This window comes from Lygodium microphyllum, chromosome 3 (genome assembly GCF_053477565.2).
Source record: "Lygodium microphyllum isolate KBCC chromosome 3, Lygodium_microphyllum_v1.1.10, whole genome shotgun sequence".
Classification (NCBI taxonomy): Eukaryota; Viridiplantae; Streptophyta; class Polypodiopsida; order Schizaeales; family Lygodiaceae; genus Lygodium; species Lygodium microphyllum.
The window spans coordinates 188,792,419-188,805,361 of record NC_141137.1 but is presented as its reverse complement, the minus strand read 5'-3'; the positions used below and the strand labels follow the sequence as shown (position 1 = coordinate 188,805,361).

At 39.6% G+C, this 12,943-nt stretch overlaps 1 protein-coding gene across 5 annotated transcripts in view; it reads left to right on the top strand.

Moving 5' to 3' along the window:
* Positions 1–836: 836 nt before the first annotated feature.
* Positions 837–12,943, top strand: part of LOC148039325 (U3 small nucleolar RNA-associated-like protein) — a 33,114-nt gene continuing 21,007 nt past the window's right edge. For all 5 annotated transcript variants that reach the window (XR_015690406.1, XR_015690405.1, XR_015690404.1 and 2 more), the window contains exons 1-2: positions 837–1,456; positions 1,845–2,435. Coding sequence is in view for 2 of the 5 variants with exons in the window: in XM_087675215.1 (XP_087531341.1) it covers positions 1,019–1,456; positions 1,845–2,435 (1,029 nt within the window). In the remaining 3 variants the exon portion in view is untranslated. The remainder of the gene's footprint in view (positions 1,457–1,844; positions 2,436–12,943) is intronic.

Here is a 12,943-nt window from a genome sequence, read left to right as displayed (position 1 = left end):
TTGCAATTTTCGAAATACATGTGAGCTTCCAAGATTCTTGATCCTTCTTCTTATCAACTTCTTTTTCTTCTCTTCATGTAGCAGGAAAAACTTCCAAGACGCTTAGCTCCTCTTCTCGTCTTATTTCTTCTTCTCTCTTCTTGCAGCAAAAATAACTTCCAAGATACCAAATCCTTCTTCTTTTCTCTTCGTGGAGTAGGAATTAAAAAAATAAAATCAAGTAAAACCTTGTATTTGCAATTTTCGAAATACATGTGAGCTTCTAAGATTCTCGATCCTTCTTCTTCTCAACTTCTTTTTCTTTTCTCTTCATGTAGCAGGAATAACTTCCAAGATGCTTGGCTCTTCTTCTCATCTTATTTCTTCTTCTCTCTACTTCTTTTTCTTCTCTCTTCATGTAGCAGGAATAACTTCCAAGATGCTTGGCTCTTCTTCTCATCTTATTTCTTCTTCTCTCTTCTTGTAGCAAGAATAACTTCCAAGATACCAGATCCTTCTTCTTTTCTCTTCGTGGAGTAGGAATTTAAAAAAAAATCAAGTAAGGTCTTGTATTTGCAATTTTCGAAACACATGTGAGCTTCCAAGACTCCCGATCCTTCTTCTTCTCAACTTATTTTTATTCTCTCCTCATGTAGCAGGAATAATTTCCAAGATGCTTGGCTATTCTTCTCATCTTATTACTTCTTCTCTCTTCTTGCAGCAAGAATAACTTCCAAGATACCGGATCCTTCTTCTCTCTTCGTGGAGTAGGAATTATAAAAAAAATCGAGTAAATGAGAAAAATGATAAAACCAAAACGCCCTTTAGCTGCACGTGTAAAAAAGCATAACATCTTTAGAGGTTTCATGTTCGTGCGGGGGTTTAAGGGTTAACCAATAGAAGCTCTTACTCATGCACCTTCGCTACACCTTCTTCACTTCAGACGAAACCTGATGCATCTGCTGCTCTCGGTTTCTTAAGGCAATCGACACGCCGATACAGGTGTAGAAATAAGGAGCAGGGAAGTTTAGGAGTCGCCATGGCAGACAGCGTCTATTATCACCTGGAGCGGATGCTCCCGGAACTTGATGATCTCAAGCAACGGGGCTTGTTCTCGGCCTCGGAGATTAAAGAGATTGCTCGGAAGCGGCGTGAGTTCGAATTTCGGCTTGAGCGCCGTGCCAAGGTCAAGGAGGACTATCTGCGTTACGTGGAGTATGAACTACAGCTTGAGAAGCTCAGAAAGCTCCGCAAGAAGGCCCTCATTAGAAACCTCAGCTCCACTGACAACGACAAGGGTACCAAGAAAGACATCAAGAAGAAGAAGAAGTGGCAGAACTCCCTGTCTGATAGAGCCAGTGCCATGCGTATCATGCTAATATATGAGCGTGCAGTCACTAGATTCAAGGGTGATTTGGAGCTCTGGATGCAGTACTTGGACTATTGTCGATCACAGGGAACTCGCAGGATGCAGAAGGTAAGGAAATAACTGGCTTCTCGAATGTATTGCTGTGTGACATCAGAGGGGCTGTCTAAATTTCATGGCATTCGTTGCATTTGAGTCTTCAGTGTACAATTCAATGTTATGCAATATCTTACGTGAATGGGAAGCCGGATTGTTTTGTATCAGATTCGATAACATTGTGAATCAGAGTTGAATGCCATGTAACCTTTTTCTATTTTCTGGTTGTCAATGAACTTACCTTTTGCATAAGACAAAGCATGATCTGTGCCTCTTTTAAGAAATTACATTAAATCAACTTATTCTGGACATTCCTCTGTCAGCTTTATAGGGGCATATGATCTGACTCGTTGGCGAAATATGTTTGGCTGAATGAAAACACAACTATACTCATAAAATGCAGGTCCTGACTAAAGCTTTGCGTCTACATCCAACAGTTCCAGGCCTTTGGATTTATGCAGCGGCTTGGCAATTTGAGAAGAATGCCAACATTACTGCAGCTCGTGCTTTAATGCAGCGTGGACTTCGGATGTGTCCCCAATCTGAACTCCTTTGGTTGGAGTATTTCCGGATGGAGCTTGTGTTTACTGAAAGGCTCAAAGTTCAGAACATTGCAGGTTTGAAGAATATTGGATCTAGAAGATCTGGTGACGAGAACACTGATGAAGATGAAGAATCAGTTTTGGAGATGCATGAAGGTGAAATAGTGGGAGAAGATGATATTGCTTCCAAAAACCTCAAAATAGATGAACTTGGGCTCAAGCTTGCAATGACTATTTATAGGAATGCTATTGCTTCTATTCCGTCCAGTTTACAATTTCGTCAAAGATTTATGGAGTTAATACAAAATACAAGCTGCTTCAATGGATTATCAGGTTTAAGAGATGAAATTCTCAGCAGTTTAGCCAAAGATTTTTCAACAGATGCAGCTTGCTGGGATTGGCATGCAAGGGTCCAGTTTGAGACAACTGGTCTGAAGGACAAGGCTGTAGAGGTATTACTAACACATGTGTGCTAACGGGCCTATACTTTTAGCTAGTGGGGCTGTTTTTATTTTTCTCCTTCTTAACTGCATTCACAGTTTGCACAAATATACTTCTGATTAGGGGCAGGCTTAAAGCCTGACAAGGGATTTTAAGCACAAATATAGGAGATACTTGTGTATTGTGGTGTTTCAATAAGGGAAAACTTTTACATATAGGATACAGCAAGAGATCCTTGTGTTTTATGATGTTTTAATAAATGGAAAACCTTTACAAGTACAGGAGATACTTGTGCATTATGTTGTTTTAAGAAAGGGAAAAGTTTTACACGTAGAATTCAACAGACAGGGTTCCAAACCAGTAGTTGAGAGGCTAGACAGGATTACAACTGTGGAGGGGAGTCTTTATTTGTTCGTCAAATGCCTCTGTGAAGCAGTACATAACAGTCTACAGCACTTTGACAACAGCAGATTCACCACGTAGCATTGAATATCTGCAGACAGCAGTATTTATTACACTATTCACCATGTCAAGTACATGATCTGTCTCACACACTTATATACACCCATTATCTGATGAAGTATAAACAAATTTCCTTCCATTATGTGCTAGTCTCTTTTTTATTGGAATGGTTGCTTTATCCCATTTTTGGAGAAAAATCCTCATGTCCCATTTGACAAGAAAGCCAAAGGACATTCTTTCTTGTGATTTGTTGTATCCTCTATGCAATTGATGCCTTCTTACTAGGGATTGTAGAGTATGGATGGTGTCAATAGAAACTTGATAGGTATATGTGTGAGGATACATCAAGGGTTGTAGAGAAAACAGAGTAGAGTGTATAGACACAACTTCACAATGAACTTAGACAAAATGCAAATGAAGAAGGAAATAAATGATACTGAAAACTCAATGAAACAAACCAAGTATGCGGGCGTGATATACAATTGGTGCTCAAGGAGTGGAGGTCTGTCCAACAAGTTTCAATCACTTCCCCATCCGATTGGGAAGGGTGGTACAATGTGCAGGAGGGGGATTCCCCACACAACAAGACTAGAGGACAAAGTGACGCACTTGCAGGTACAGAGAAGGTGCATAGTGCGTGGGTGGCATTCCTAGCAACAAAGCACTAGGGTGCAAAGTGGTATACCTTTGAGTGTCTAGTGATGGCCTAAAACCTAAATGGGCATCCAAGATAATGTGAGCTGACTGTATAATGTATGGTAGGTCTAAAGTAGGGTTCGAAATTGAATGGAGATGAACCTAAATATGAAGCGACAGTGGGAGGGAAGGGCGGTGAAGCACCAAACTCGTATTTAGATGAAACAAAGGATGAAGGGTTACCTTGTGGAACATCTTTGATCATAGAGTTTTCTTCTATTGCATACTGGCACCAATGTGGCTCTCCATGGTGACTTACAATTGGTCCTTGCATAATTGAAGGAGTAGTATAAACATAATTAGAATCACACAAAAATGGATTGTATGAACTTGCCATTGGGATTGTTTGTGAAGAATTGGAACTTTTGGTTTTGTTTTGAGCGGATAGTCTTTTTTCAAATGAGAGGTGATCAATCTCGTCAGTAAAGTGCTCTGACTAAGAGATGTACCTTCTGAAGGAATATGGGATAGAGAAGAGTTGGGCCTTGGTGAACCTTTCCTGAAAGAAAGGCTAGTAGATGGAGCATCGTCCTTCAAATTAAGACCATAATGCCTAACTAGAGCCTCCATGACAGGATTAGTCTAAGAAAACATTAAGAGGATTCGAAGATGGAGCCGTTTGAGCCATGGTGAGTAAGCATGTGATGGGCAGTGTAATCAAGAACAAACTGAGCAATCCACAACAGCCTCATGTTAACTATTTAGAAGAGCATCGGCTCAAAGACAAAGCACAAACTAGTAACGAACATAGTTAGGGTTAGGGTAACTCAGAGACAAATGAATATCGAAGAAGATAATGAATGAATGAATGAAAGTTGAATATATACGATGCTCAATGTAGCAAACACACTATGCAAAGGTAAAATATTGGCCCTTGAACTCTTGTTTCTCTAGAACTGGGATAGAGAGTATGAGCTAGAGAGTGTGTCATACTCTGATGGATCCCGAAACACGGAAAATAGCCTCTCGAGATATTTGGCAGCAACAAACGTAGCTTAGGTGTGGCTAGATCAGTGTGATGGGTTAGACAGAGGTAGAATCAACAAAGGGCTGATCAATTGAGATGACATGTGGCAATAGGCGATAAGCAGCAGATAGTCGCACAACAGTAAACGCAGCCTGTTTAGTAGTGGACAATAGTTGCTAGCAGTTAGGAGGTGTCAACAAGAAGTAGGTGCCAACAACAAATATTAGTAGACAACAACTTGAATTGAGATATCCTATGTGCGAGATGTGGATAGTAGAGTTTTGGCACCAATGTTAGATTACGGGAACAGATTTCTTGAGACTGATGACATTAAATATCCCTTTTAATGTCACATTCCACACTTATGACCTTAATGTAACATTAAATATTACTTTTAATGTCACATTAATGTCACATTTCCTTCCCCTTAAGAATCGGTTTCGTCCTTGAAAACGATATTTGGAAGGTCTAACTATAAATCGGGAAACCTTTTCTTTAAAGTACTTACTCGCTCCCATGTTGAGCTTTCTTCTGAACAATCTTTCCACTTAACCAAACATTCTTGATAAATAGTATTCCTCGTTCGTCTATTACGAACATTTAATATTTTTTCTGGTTCATGTGGATTAGATTGGTCATAGAATAACTCCTCAATGTCATCATTTAAGATTAGATTATCCAAATCACCCAGCTTCTTCCTTAATTTGCTTACATGAAAAACTGGATGTATTTTACTACCAATAGGTAGTTGGAGCTTGTAAGCCAATTCTCCCACCCTTTTAAGTATTATGAAAGGACCACAATACCTTGGTGAAAGCTTTGGACAATGTTCCTTTTTCATAGTTTTAGTTTGTTCAGGCACCTTAAGATAGACCAATTCTCCTTCTTCAAAGGAGATGTCTCTTCGGTGAGGATCGGCATATGCTCTAGCTCGACTTTGAGCCTTTTTAATATTTTCTTGAGCAAATTTTAACATACTATTCATATCCTCCAAAAAGTCTTTAGCTGCCTGAACCTTTTCCTTATGCAGTCCTACTGCAAAAGGAGCTCTGGGCTGAAACCCATACATTAACATAAATGGACTATATCCAGTGGAAGAGTGTTTGGCACTGTTATATGCAAACTCTGCTATCGGTAAATACTCTTCCCAATTAGTTTGCCTTTTACTCACATATGCCCTAAGCATATCTTCAAGAATTTGGTTAACCCTTTCAGTTTGCCCATCTGTTTGTGGATGATCCACCGTACTCATGCTAAGTTTAGTATCCAATTTCCTAAATACCGCACGCCAAAAATGGCTATCAAATTTTCTATCCCGACCAGAAACTATATTTGCCGGAAGGCCATACAATCGGTATATGTTCTCTACGAACAATCTAGCCAATTCTGGTGTTTTAACATCAGTTGAAGTTGGAATAAACCTAGCCATTTTGGTTAACCTATCCACAATTACCCACATAGAGTCGTGCCCCCTCTGTGTTCTAGGTAAAGCAACAATAAAATCCATGGAGATACTCTCCCATTTTCCCGAAGGAATTTCTAATGGATGGAGAAGTCCTCCCATTTTTAATTTTTCAGCTTTATTAACCTGGCATTTATTACATTTGACCACATAGTCAAGGACGTCCTTATTCATTCTAGGCCAATAGAACTGCCTTTTAATAAGACTATAAGTCTTATTAACTCCTGGATGTCCCGCACTAGGGGTATCATGACACTCAAAGAGTATCTGGCGCCTTATTTCTATATCTTTCGGGACACATACCCTACCCTTGTAGAGTAAATAACCATTATCAATGGTAAAATTCTTCCACTTGAATCCAGTTTGAGCAACCCCTGATGCTCCATTTCCTAGTTGAACATCCTCAGATATTCCTTCCTCAGTAGAAGCACTTTCATTTGGATCCCCATTTTTTATTGCTTCCCATATGTTGGAATATGCCGGATCAACCTGACATTTCCCTTTTATAGATTCAAGCAAGTTGGAAGTGAACTGAGTAAAACTCAATTCATTAATGATGGGCATTCTGCTGAGTGCATCAGTTACTATATTATACTTTCCTTTTCTATATCTTATTTCATAGTCGAACTCTTGGAGGAGTTCGGCCCATCTGGCTTTACGCCCATGTAAATCTGGTTGATCATTAAGCCACTTAATGCTTTCATGATCCGATAAGATCAAAAGTTTGGCACCATACAAATAATGCCTCCATTTCTTCATTGCATGTACTATTGCATACAGCTCCCTCTCATAAACAGAATAATTCTGTTTTGCACGATCTAATTTCTTGCTTTCAAAAGCAACTGGTCGACCTTCTTGTAATAAGACCGCGCCTATTGCCTTGTCACTGGCATCAGCTTCAACCACAAATGGTTTATTGGGATCCACTATTAATAATATTGGAGCTGTAGCAATAGCTACCTTAAGTTTTTGAAAACTTTCATTTTGGTCTGTTCCCCAATTAAAACTTTTCCCTTTCCCTTTAAGTTGGTCTGTCATTGGAACAACTATTTTGGCATAATCTCGAATGAATCTACGATAAAATCCAGATAAACCTAGGAAGATCTGCAGCTCTTCCAGGTTCCGTGGAGGTGGCCATTCAATAATTGCCCTTACTTTTTCTGGATCCATGTTGATTCCCTCTTTCGAGATTATATGCCCTAGATATTTGACCTCTTGTGCAAAGAATTCACATTTAGTTTTCTTCGCATAAAGGGAATGTGTTCTTAACAATTGGAATACTAATAATAAGTGTTCCAAATGTTCTTCTCTTGATTTACTAAAGATCAAGATATCATCCAAAAAGACTACTACAAAATGTCCTAGATAGGGCCGTAAAACACTATTCATCAGCTTCATAAAGGTAGCTGGTGCATTAGTGAGGCCAAAAGGCATCACCAAAAAATCATAATGCCCGTATCTAGTACGAAATGCCGTTTTGGAAATATCTTGTGCCTTAATTCTTATTTGGTGATAACCTGATCTTAAGTCTATCTTTGTGAAGAATTTTGCCCCTTGCAATTGATCAAAAAGATCTTCCATTCTGGGCATAGGAAATTTATTCTTCACCGTTATTTTATTAAGTGCTCTATAGTCAACACAAAGTCGCATAGAACCATCTTTTTTCTTTACCAATAAAATTGGTGAAGCCCAAGGTGAATTACTAGGTTGAATAAATCCTTTATCCAGGTAATCCTTAATTTGTCTCTCAACTTCTTGATGCTGTGTTTCACTTAACCTATACGGTGGTTTTGAAATTGGATGTGTATCCTTATTTATATCAATTGGGTGATTTATTTCACCCCTATCAGGTGGAAGGCCACTAGGTAAATCAGAAGGAAACACATCTTTAAAATCATCTAACAAACTGTTCAATTCATTATTTACATTCAATTCGCAAACATAAGAAAATTGTTGCTTTATATTACAGGAAGTAAAAGTATTCTGTACAGGAAGAGACCATAGCATATATACCTCACAAACTTCCTTCTTTATCAGCTTCTGAACTTCAGTAGAACACAGCAAAGGATTATCAGATACTTCATGTTCACCTTGAATGACAAAAGTCTTACCATCCCTTTCAAATTCCAGTGTATTATGGTGATAGCTACGTTTCAAGGATGGTTCCAATCCCCATAGCCACTCCCTCCCTAGAGCAATATCAGCTCTTTTCATATTCATTATTTGGAAATCAAGCTTATCTTTATATCCTTGAATCTCGATTTCCAAATTGGATACCATTGTATCCCATATTTTATTGTCTTGGCCTTGCATCATACGCACAACGTATTGATGCTCACTGTTTTGTTGGGGAAGTTTCAATTTTTTGACAAGTGCATAATTTATAAAATTATGTGTGGCAGAGTCATCAATCATGACTCTAACCCGTTTTCCAGCTATCAATCCATGTACTCTAAGTAAATCATGTGGCCCAAAAGTAGGCTGCCACAAAGAAGTTGACATACAACACTTATGTTGTACATCCATGTGCAAGACCTTTAAAGATTTATACTTTTCATGACCCTTTAATTCTAAGGTCTGCACTACATGGATTTGTTTTTCTTTTCCCTTGCCCTTGTCCTTTTTTTTGTCTTCCCCCTTTTTCTTTTGAGGGCAATTCCAAGCAGCATGGTTAGGGGATAGGCAATTAAAACACAATTTTTGTTTTTTGGCCTTATCAAAGTCATCAGGACTTAGCTTTGGCCTCATATATGGTTTCTTTTCAAAGGGTTGTTTTTTACCTTTGAAAAATGGCATTTTTCTTTTAAATTTGCCCACAAATTTTGAGGTTTCTAATTCCTTAGACTTGGGCTCCATATCAGTGAGACTGGTGAGTGTACCTGGACGCGTACTATCTTCATAAATTAATGCAAATTTAATTGCCTCTTCAAGCGTCTTAGGTAAACTCCATTTTACTTCCTTTTTACAGGCTTTATCCAGTCCCCTAATGAATCCTCTTGTTTTTTGGAATTCATCAATTCCTTCCAATTTGAGGATTATCTCACGATATTCCTCCAAATATGTCAGTAGGGGTCGTCCCTTTTGTCTGACATAATCCCAATCTTCCCAATTTCTTTCCATTTCATTTTCAGGAAGAAATTCTTTTAAAAATACGGATTCAAATTGAGCCCAAGTTTCAGGTATTTTATTCGCCTCCTTTAAGGTTCGCCACCACTTATATGCTTTGGGCCCCAAAGTTAAACTGGCCTCCAGTGCTTGGAGATGTGGTGGTGTATTTTTTAATTTATGTAAATCTTCCCATTTTTGGAGGAAGTTAAAGATTGTATCTTTATTTCTATCTTTTTCCTCCCCGTAAAATTGAGGTGGTTTCATATCCTTTAAAACCAGATTATCCCTCAATTTATGATAGGTTTGGGGTTCTTTAGAATCTCGAATGGTCGCATCTAAATCTTTCGATGAAGATGGGACATCTGAGATTTCTATCTTATTTTTGTCTTTTTCCAACAATAAAGTTAACTGAGATTTTATTTCAGTTAGTGTTTGAGTTAAAAACTCCATTTGAACCCCCTGAGTTTGCACACGAGCAGAAAGATCATCAAATTGCTCTCTCGTGGCAAAAAATTCTTCCCATTGTTCTTCTTGTATGTCTGGTTCATGGGGATCTACCATAGGTTGATCCCCAGAACTAGAACTTTCCATTACCCTTTCTTTCCCTTTTTCTGCCATTAATACACTGGAATTGGAAAGCAAAAATAAGAAATTTGCATACAAGATAAAATACTTCCCTGATTTTTTATGGCAGGCTGTGGCTTCAGTTATGTATGAAGTTTTCTGCCTGTCACACAGCAGTCGCAGTCTTATCCGCCTCAGGAGCAGTCCTATCCGTCAACAGCAATCTGATACTGGCAGCTCCACTTCTGATCTGTTTCTCGCGGCTGCTGGCAGCTTCACATCTGAGCTGGTTGGTCCTCGCGAATGCTGGCGACTCCACTCCTGGTCCTCGCGGATGCTGGCGGCTGCACGCCTGGTCTGGTTGGTCTTCGCGACCCTGGTCCTTACGTTTTTTTTTAAATTTTTCTCTGCCCGTTTTTGCCCGTAACGTTTTCTGCCACGGGTCCCGTAACGTTAGACCAATGATAAATGTCACTTACGTGATGTGGCGCTGCCCTTCTAATGTGACGAGTCTTCTCCGTTTTCTTCACGGCTTCGTCAATTCTCACGCGACGGGACAGGGCAGAAGTGATGGCACGCGACGGGACAGGGCAGACGACACGCTTTCACTTGCGACGGAACAGGACACTTCTGACTGATGGCCCGCTTCTTGACTGACGGCCTGACGGATTCTTGTTTGATCAAAAACATAGGCTCTGATACCAATGTTAGATTATGGGAACAGATTTCTTGAGACTGATGGAAGCACGAGTGTCCTTCACCTCCCAGCCATGCCTAGATAAGTGCTGGCCCTCAAGCTTATCCCTTTTGCTAGCCGTCAACTTGCTGGAGTCCTACTATTTCTGGACTCCCTTAACCTCTAGGCTTCCCTTAACCCCGTTCGGGCGCCCAAGAGCCCGGATGGTCTTTCTCGTGCATGTTCCCCTAGATTTACCTTAATGTAACATTAAATATCCCTTTTAATGTCACATTCCACACTTATGACCTTAATGTAACATTAAATATTACTTTTAATGTCACATTAATGTTACAACCAACAATCTGTAAAAACGAGATTAGGATTGAGTGGTGGGCAGTCTATCTATTTCCTCTCGAAGGGTTTGGTTTACGGTGTGAGGGTGCGCAATAGAAGAAGAAACTCCAACACAGAGAAAGTACATTGAAAAGTACTGGACAGATTTAACATGGCTGAAGCTAAGTTGTTTGGGGTACCCTTACCACCTTATCTTAAGCTTAGCAAATCCAAGCTTATCCCTTTTGCTAGCCGTCAACTTGCTGGAGTCCTACTATTTCTGGACTCCCTTAACCTCTAGGCTTCCCTTAACCCCGTTCGGGCGCCCAAGAGCCCGGATGGTCTTTCTCGTGCATGTTCCCCTAGATTTACCTTAATGTAACATTAAATATCCCTTTTAATGTCACATTCCACACTTATGACCTTAATGTAACATTAAATATTACTTTTAATGTCACATTAATGTTACAACCAACAATCTGTAAAAACGAGATTAGGATTGAGTGGTGGGCAGCCTATCTATTTCCTCTCGAAGGGTTTGGTTTACAGTGTGAGGGTGCGCAATAGAAGAAGAAACTCCAACACAGAGAAAGTACATTGAAAAGTACTGGACAGATTTAACATGGCTGAAGCTAAGTTGTTTGGGGTACCCTTACCACCTTATCTTAAGCTTAGCAAATCCAATAGTCCAAAAGATGATGTGGAAGAAAATGCTATGAAGGGAGTCCCTTATGGCTCTCTTATGTATGCTATGGTTGCTACTTGTCCAGACATTGCTCATGTAGTGGAAGTTGTTAGCAGGTTTATGTCAATTCTTGGCAAAACACATTGGGAGGCTGTCAAGTGTATTCTTCGATACCTCAAGGGTACACAAAGAAAGTGTATTTGCTATGGGCAGGGTGCACTTAGTTTGCAGGGTTATTGTGATGCAGACATGGCAGGTGACTTGGACACTCGTAGGTCCACTAGCGGGTATATCTTTACAGTTGCTGGTGGGGCTGTTTCTTGGTGCTCCAGGTTGCGGAACATCGTTACACTGAGTACCACTTAAGTTGAATACATATCAGCTACTGAAGCTTCTAAGGAAGCTATATGGTTGAGCAGACTTGCAAAGGATCTCAGCATGTCTATGGGTATTGTAGTTTTGGGATGTGATAGCCAGAGTGCTGTGTATCTGGCTAAGAATGCCATGTATCATTCTTGCACAAAGCATATAGATGTGCTATATCACTTTATCATACAAATTCTGGAAGATGGTCAAATCACATTGACCAAGATCAAAACATAGGACAACCCTGCAGATGTTCTCACTAAAAGTCTAAGCAAAGCTTAGCACGAGCATTGCATCCGACTAGTGGGAGTTGGTTAGAGGTTCACTTTGGACCTTTAAGTGGGAGGTTGTTGGAATAAAGGCTCGGTTTAACCTCCATGTATAGTATACACACATTATTTAGTTGTACATGTGAATGCACCCTTACGTATCCTAAGTATAAATACATTTTATTCTTTGTGTACCAACACATTGTTGGTACATTCATATCGCATCGTACTTTCACTCTGCTCTCTCTCTCTCTCTAGTGGTCACACTCTCATGCTCACTCCTTGAACTTTTGTCACTCTTAGCTGAGCTTCACAAGAAGGGTCACAGACAGTAGACTGGCTTCTTAAAAAAAAGGATATGTAGACCTTCAAGGGAGCATGTTGACTAGATATCAAAGTAGCCAGTGAGAGATATTCCCACACATTGATTTCTATTTCTAAATTGGATTGCAGGTAATTGATTTGGTTGGGTGCTCATTTTATTGGTCTACGATGTCAAACCATGTGGGGAGTTTCTTTCAATTCTACTAGGAGGCCTCTTGCCTCTTGCTCATATCTCCCTACAATCTCTCCCATTTGCCTCTGATAGTAGAATGATCTTCTACGCTTGTACTTGAAGTCTACCTTGAGCAGATAGCGAGGTAGTAGTGACCCATGCTTTTCTTCTTTCACTTAATGTTGTAGGAATTTTATTTCATGTACTTATCTTATTGGTGATTATCACTGGTGTGGTTTTAAAAACTTGTGTCGTCTTGGCTAGTCTACAATGTGAATCACACACACACACACACACACACACACACACACACACACATACATGCAGAAGTGTATTTCTATATAATACACAATGTGTCATGAGGACATGTATTTTTGAAATCTCACTTAACATGTGGATTAATTTTTAATCACATGGTTAAGTAAATGTTGC